Source organism: Synchiropus splendidus, chromosome 7 (genome assembly GCF_027744825.2).
Source record: "Synchiropus splendidus isolate RoL2022-P1 chromosome 7, RoL_Sspl_1.0, whole genome shotgun sequence".
NCBI classification, from domain to species: domain Eukaryota; kingdom Metazoa; phylum Chordata; class Actinopteri; order Syngnathiformes; family Callionymidae; genus Synchiropus; species Synchiropus splendidus.
The window spans coordinates 25,247,751-25,254,620 of NC_071340.1; the positions used below are offsets into that span (position 1 = coordinate 25,247,751).

A 6,870-nucleotide genomic window follows, 5' to 3' on the forward strand; every position below is an offset into this window, starting at 1 on the left:
TCCTTATACGGTTTAAAAAGAAAACCTTTTTTTCTCACTTCAAAATGTAATGAAATTGCGTTGAAAATAAAATGACAGCGATCAAGTCAACTTAAAAAGTCATTTTAATTCAAATGATTACGTTAGTTGATTTGAAACAACAGATTAGTAAAAGCCAGACTGGTTGTTGAGTTTCCCAGCATGCACTGCGGAGCATCCCTTGCTGCTGCTTGTGTTTTTATATAAATTCAATCATTTATTTCTTACTTTATTTTCCAATATAGCGTGGAGCAGAAAGGGACATAGAAGCAGCCACGGATTCAGCTGCCTTTATTCCAACAGTGTGGCACCAAACAGAAGGGTGTTTTGTAAGTGGGACAGGACTCACCGAGGCACCAGACAGCAGCGTCCAGAGCAAAGCTGTGCATATTCCAATCCCCGAACCAACCGGCGTGGTCTCCTTCAGAAGGACAAGGCCACCTGAGAAGCAAGGCACCCTGCTGTCATGACATGTTCCGCTCTCCTCGTCCTGCGCGGCACATTTCATGGAGGGAACGAGGATCAAAGTAAGAGGCAGGAGCGAAGGCGGCAGCAGCAGCAGCAGCAGCAGCAGCGAGAGCTTCCAGCCCAGTGGAGCCACAGACACAGGGACAGAGCTACAGCAGAGCTTCTCTTTAGACACCAGTGTGAGGAGCCACACACATGAACAGGAGTTACTGAGCGACTGGGGCCGTGAGGCGGCCACCTCAGTCTTCGCTGGAGTCAGTGTCTCCAATGTCGCCGACGTCCAACAGGGCCCTGACGCGGCCGTCTGGGCGCTTGGCCCGCGCCATGACGGCGGGCGGCATCAGGGCCACGCAGGCGGCGAGGCCCGACACCCGCTCCCTGAACTCGGTGTCGCAGGCCCACTGGTCGGCACCGGTGTCATAGGCGTGAACGTACTTCATCCTGTTGCTCTTGTCGTGGGAGCGTCCGCCCAGCACGTAGATCAGAGGCCCCATCACGGCCACGCCGGGCTCGCCGTGCCCCGCCGGCAGGGGGCTCAGCACCGACCACGAGCTGGAGGAGGGGTCGAAGCACGCCGTCTGACACACACACACACACACACACAGAAGCAGAGCAGACAGCTTCATGAAACAGTGCTCACGGATGGAGAGGTCTGCAGGTGGCGCTCTCCGTTTTAACATGAACTTCATCACAGTCTAGATCTGACTACGAGAAGGTGGCAGACAGCGCCATCTGGTGGCCTCTGAACGTTAGGGCATCTACCCATCACTAGCATTTACCATGTCACACCAAGACTCTGGAAGACGCTGGAAGACCACAAACGACAAGTAACAAGTCGGAAGCATGGCGCATTACAAGGTCACTAAGGTCATAGGCAGCGACTTGAAACCTGATCCGATGCTGTGAATGTGTCGGTCACGACAAACTCGAGGCCTGATACATTATAATCTGACCAGGGACCATTAGATCGACAGCTCCTTGGAAGAGACATGGTCCTTGGGATAAAAGTTCAAAGATGAGGAGCTTGTTTCATACTCGCTCACAAATAAACTTATAACAATGAATAAGATTTATTATTGTTATTGTCATTATTATTGTGGTTGTTACTGTATTATTATTGTTGTTGTTATTATTATTAATGTGGTTGTTGTTGTATTGTTGTTATTATTATTTATTATTATTAATATTTTCCCTGGCAACAAAACTAATACACTGTCTAGAAAACAGTTGTTTCACTGTTGAACACTGGAGGAGTCGCTGTTTCCTTCTCCACCAGAAACAAACTGGGGAACAAATGAGGCTTCGCCACGCTTCACGCGAGGCGCCTTGCCTTCACCCTCTTCCTCTCACACGCTGAAGCCGCAATACCTTCAGTATGTCGCATCTGTATCCGTTCTGGTCGTTGCTGCCCCCGATGACGTAGGCGCGTCCGTTCACTCCGGCCGCCCCGTGCCAGGCCCGACCCACCGGCCCGTCGGGGCACTCCGTCCAGACGTCGGCGGACGGGTCGTAGCAGAGCGTCTCCTTGAGGTAGGCCGAACCCCTGCGACCGCACGTGACGTACACCTTCCCCTGGACGGTGGCTCCCGCGTGAGCATAGACCTGGAGGAGCGGCCCGCTCATGAGCGTCTGGGAGAGAGCGTGGCACCTGCCGGCACCCCAGCCACCTACCTTCCTCGGGAGCGGAGCCACCGGTTGCCACTTGTTGGTGTGAGGGTCGTAGCGCTCCACGCTGCTCAGCACCGCCTTGTAGTCCCGCCCCCCGATGGCGTAGATGTGTCCGTCCAGCACACACACGCAGTGGTCGGCGCGGCAGCTGGACAGGGACTCGATGGAGCACCAGCTGTTGTGACGCGGGTCGTATCTGCAGAGAAGAGATCACAAGAGTCTGTCAACATCAGTAATGTTACTTCTTATACAAGAGAAAAAGAGGAGATAAATCACGTTGTTTTTATGAGACAATGGCGCGTGCTGAAGCTCCACTTTGTACTCAGTGAAACTTATTAGCTCTTCCCATGAGAGTAACAACGTCTGGCTTTGGAATCTCTTACACACACATTCCTGCTTTATTTTCAGGCCATATTCATGGGAACCACACTAATCATCAGCGTCACGCTCTCCTTTATAAGATTTGGCTTTCATTGATAACTCAAGAAATCCATGAGCTGAACCCGTGACAGGCCACAGTGACGTGGGACTGGCTTATTGACCCAGATCAGAGGAGCTGAGGCTCCAGGAGGACGAGGTTTTGTTTCTCTCCTCAGTGTCAGCGAGGAGCTGCCGCTGCGCCACGAGGGCTCGAGTGTTCCTGCTTCTTTAGTCTTCATGAGCCTCATGAAAGCAGTCTCCAAGTCAGCTGTCGGTGTGAGGTGACATGCTCGCGTCTTTCACCAGACCATCAAGTCGATGCATCTGAACCGTGTCATCTTACAGGCTGGAGAGTCTCGCTCAGCATGTGATCTGTAGTTTCTCGAGAGGTTTCATGAAACGGTGTCCTGATTTCCAGAGGCCACCAGGCGGCGCTGTCTGCTGTAAAGTGTTTGGACTTGAATTCAATGAAACCTCACATCATTTCTAAACCAAGAGCGCCATCTAGTGGCCTCTGAGAATCAGGACCCGGTTTCATCAACCCTGCAGTACTGTTTCATGAAGCCTCATCCACACCCATCACTAGTAGTTAAGGCTTGTTGTCAGCTGTCACACACTCAGTTGCTTAGCAAAATGGCGCTGTATAAACAGTTGCGTGTTCATTTTATTTTAATGTTTTTGCCTTTGAAATATTGCTGATAGCGATGAGCTATTCAGGACAGCAGGTGGCAGCAGGGTGCCAGAACTCACACAACACAGGAAGAGCTCATGGTGCTTTAAGTTGTAAGAGACTGGCGGTTCCAAATCTGTTTTTGAGTTATTTTGCCAGCACTCAGATCAAGACAGACCAAGGTTTCCTGCAGTACTGCACCATTAAGACAGGACCAAAACTGCTCCCCACCTTGACGACGCTGAAAAAAAAAGTCATTTCACAAGCATGGAAACAGAAGGAGCCGGAAATATAAACACGTTTGGGCACCTGTTGTAACCAACAAGAAGCTACAAACATCTGGCTCCCTTGCTCTCACTGACACAATTTAACCCCAAATTAAAACTGTCAGAATGCTTTACGAACACAAGTGTCATCACTGAGGCGAATGGAACGATTAAAACAATCACTGTGGCCTGAGATGTAGATTCAGACGGGGATGTGAAACCAAGCAGAACATCTGCACCGAAGCCTTCCCTGGCTGGGGCCCCTGGATATGCTCACTTCTTTTCTCTTCTCATAACAAATGGCCTCGACATCTCACTTCTCCAGGATGAGGTTACCATTTCGGTCAGGTCTCTCACCTCCAGCAGCAGCTGGCTGCGATGAACTCGGCCGTGTTTATGTCTCCCCCGATGAGGTACACGAAGTTGTTGAGGACGGCGACGCCCTGGTTGGACATGCGCGGCGCCGGAGCGGCGTCCAGGGTCCTCCACTCGCCCCAGCTGGGGTGGAAGACCTGGAACAGACACTCGCTCCCGATGACAGAGTTGGAGGAGTACATGCCGCCGAAGCCCAGGATGCAGTAGGAGGTGGAGCGCGGCTGGGTGAGGGGTCCCTGCGCCACCGGCTGCATGAGCTCCTCTTCGTGGTAGATCAGGGCTTGGGAGACACAATCCCTCAGGGGACACGGCACCAGACGCCCGTGGAGCCGCTGCAGGACTTGCTTCTCCATCAAACAGAAGCGCACCGCATCCAGCATCTTCAGCTTGTCCTGCGCCGACCAGACGGGGATCAGGAACCGCACGCTGACCGAGATGTTCCGGGCTCAAAAGAACCAAAAGAACACACCTTCTGACTGACCTGCAGGTAGACCTGGTCGCTCTCCACCTCCGCAGGGCTGTAGTGGTAGTGCAGCGCCGCCTGGAACACCTCATTCTCGCTGCTGACCTGCAGCTGGTCGCTGCAGAGCGCCTGGAACACCTCCTCCACGGGCAGCCGTCGGTAAACCTCCGACCGAGACAGGGTCTGGATGTTGGCCAGGATGTAGCAGTGGACTCTGTGGTGAAGCTGCTGCAGCCCGTAGTGGTCGGCCAGGAGAAGCATCTCTAAGATGTTGCTCTCATCCAGCCAGGAGTCCAGGAAGGCGCAGCAGAAGCCGACCACCTTCTCCAGCTGCAAGGACACCAGGCAAGTCAGCGGGGCGTCGGCCTCACGCGCCCAGGGTCGAGGTTCACCTGCAACAGAGTGGCCGCGATCAGCACCTCCTGGGCACTTTCCAGGTCCAACTCGATGCGTGAGGTGTAGATGTAGTCCAGGATCTTCTTCATGGCCTTGTAGGAGACGCCATGGATGGGGATTTCCGTCTGCTGCGCCTCCCGCAGACCACCAGCGAACATCACCCTGGAACAGCAGTGCACACAGTCACTTTTCAAGAGGACGTCGTGTGTCACTGCAGGGCAGGAACACAACTCTGGACTGGCATCTGAGGTCAAGACCCAAGAACAAAACAAAACTCCACAAGTGTGCGTGTAAAATAGCCATGAAATTTGATGCAACTGAAACAGTGGAATAAAAAACAAAATGAATTTCAGTCAAGTCGCAGTATTCTGGGACTTTCTTCCATATCTCATGACATCAACAGCCAGACACAATGCTGCAGTGCTCATATTACATTATATATTGCTCAGGGGACGCTGGTTTCTAAACAAAAGACAGGCTGATATATCGCAGTGTCAGGAAATCCACTGATCTAGACTCAAACTAGAGCGTCCCAGGAAGACGCTCAGGAAGTTTCGGCAGTATTGTTTCAAAATAAAGGTCATTTTTTATTCATTTATTTAATTTAAAAATAACACGGATTGGTATTTTAGTGGACACCGTGGAGAGCACCACAAAGTCACCCACCCAAGAAATTTGAACTCAGAGCCAAATGTCCTTTCAAAATAAAAGTCCTCTCGATGTCTATTGAATGACTTGCATGAATTCATAACAATATTTTAAAGAACACCACAGACTGGCACCTAAGCAACTATTTTAGACTCAAACTAGAGCATCCCAGGAAGACAGTCAGGAAGTTCGAGCAGTATAGTTTCAAAATAAAGGTCATTATTTATTTATTTATTTACTGAATTTAAAAATAACAAGGAGTGCCCCAAAGTCACTCGCTCATGTGAACGCAGATCCAAATGTCCTTTAAAAAAAAAGTCCTTTCAATGCCCGTTGAATGACTTTCATGAATTCATAACAATATTTTAAAGAATACCGTGGATTGCACGGCACCAAAGCAACTGCTTTAGACTCAAACTAGAGCAACCCAGGAAGACACTCAGGAAGTAGACTAATTTCAAAATAAAGGTCAGTTGAATGTGTTGCTTGTTTAAAAACTACTTGCATGGATTTATAGAATTTGAGAGGGTGTCGAGGAGAGCACCCCAAAGCAAAGCACCTCCGGAAGACACCCTAGAAACGTGACCTCGGATCCGATTGTCCTTTCAAAATAAAAGCCGTTGGCAAGCGCTTCTGACTTTTACTTCCGTGAATGCATTATGATATTTTGAAGAAATCTGAAGCAGATCGGGGTGATCCAGACTGGAACTAGAGCAGCCCCGTCAGACACCCGGGAAGTCGGACACTGTTCTGAGCGACAGATGGACGGCACCTGAAGTAATCGCAGGAGGCGGCCAGCAGGATGCGGTGAGCCGGCAGGCGCTGCTCCTCCACCAGCAGCACCACATCGAAGAGGACGCCCCGCTGCCGCAGGGCCAGCAGGTTGTCCAGCAGGCTGCGGAAGTGGCTGGAGCCGGTGAAGGTCTGCGGGCTGGAGCGGCGCGCCGCAGCCAGCCGCGCCGGCGCCTCGTCCTCGGCCATGGCAGGACGCGGGTTCTCCACCCTCACCCGCCCGCCTCCGACATGACTCTCACGGAACCAGCAGCTCCCGGGATGAACTCGAACCGATGCTGTGACCGCGCGGTGGTCACCGCAGCCTGCGGTTGTTTACCGGGCGAAGGCTACCGCGACGCTAGCATGCTAACGACTCGGCTACTGCAAGAGAAAGTGAAAGTCCGGAATGGAGCTGCGGGGCAGGTGGAGCGTCATATCACGAGCACACACGATACTTTTAACACAAGCAGGAAACAAGCCGACTGTGACGCGACACAGTCGTCTGTTTACCAGTGACGTCACCGCAAAGGTCCGCGTCTATTGGCTGCCCAGTGGCCCTCAGTCTCCCGCTGAACCGGAGGATTTGGACTTTTGTTTTCCTCCCTTCAGAGTCAAAACCATCCTCATTTTATTTCTAATGAGTTCCTGTTTTTATGTCCACACTCATGGTTCTGGAAATGACTTACCTTGTTTGCCTCTGCGTG

At 51.7% G+C, this 6,870-nt stretch overlaps 1 protein-coding gene across 2 annotated transcripts; it reads right to left on the reverse strand.

Moving 5' to 3' along the window:
* Nucleotides 1–293: 293 nt before the first annotated feature.
* On the reverse strand, nt 294–6,649 carry klhl22 (kelch-like family member 22). Of its 2 annotated transcripts, none has more exons than XM_053870902.1 (7): nt 6,165–6,649; nt 4,741–4,906; nt 4,367–4,678; nt 3,868–4,277; nt 2,158–2,350; nt 1,855–2,088; nt 294–1,064 (listed from the first exon to the last, which is right to left on the reverse strand). In XM_053870902.1, the coding sequence occupies exons 1-7, from the start codon at nt 6,371–6,373 to the stop codon at nt 726–728; spliced, it is 1,863 nt and encodes a 620-aa protein (XP_053726877.1). In that variant the 5' UTR covers nt 6,374–6,649; the 3' UTR covers nt 294–725. The 2 variants fall into 2 exon arrangements, with proteins under 2 accessions (XP_053726877.1, XP_053726876.1); XM_053870901.1 differs by having other exon boundaries at nt 4,355–4,678.
* Between the last annotated feature and the right edge of the window lie 221 nt (nt 6,650–6,870).

Excerpts from the sequence above, each read along its gene's own strand:
- klhl22 (XM_053870901.1), bottom strand. The coding sequence starts at position 6,373 with ATGGCCGAGGACGAGGCGCCGGCGCGGCTGGCTGCGGCGCGCCGCTCC. Across the intron at positions 4,907-6,164 it reads GCCTCCTGCGATTACTTCAG|GGTGATGTTCGCTGGTGGTC; the intron begins GTGCCGTCCATC and ends CTGCTGTTCCAG. Across the intron at positions 2,351-3,867 it reads GCAGCCAGCTGCTGCTGGAG|ATACGACCCGCGTCACAACA; the intron begins GTGAGAGACCTG and ends TCTTCTCTGCAG.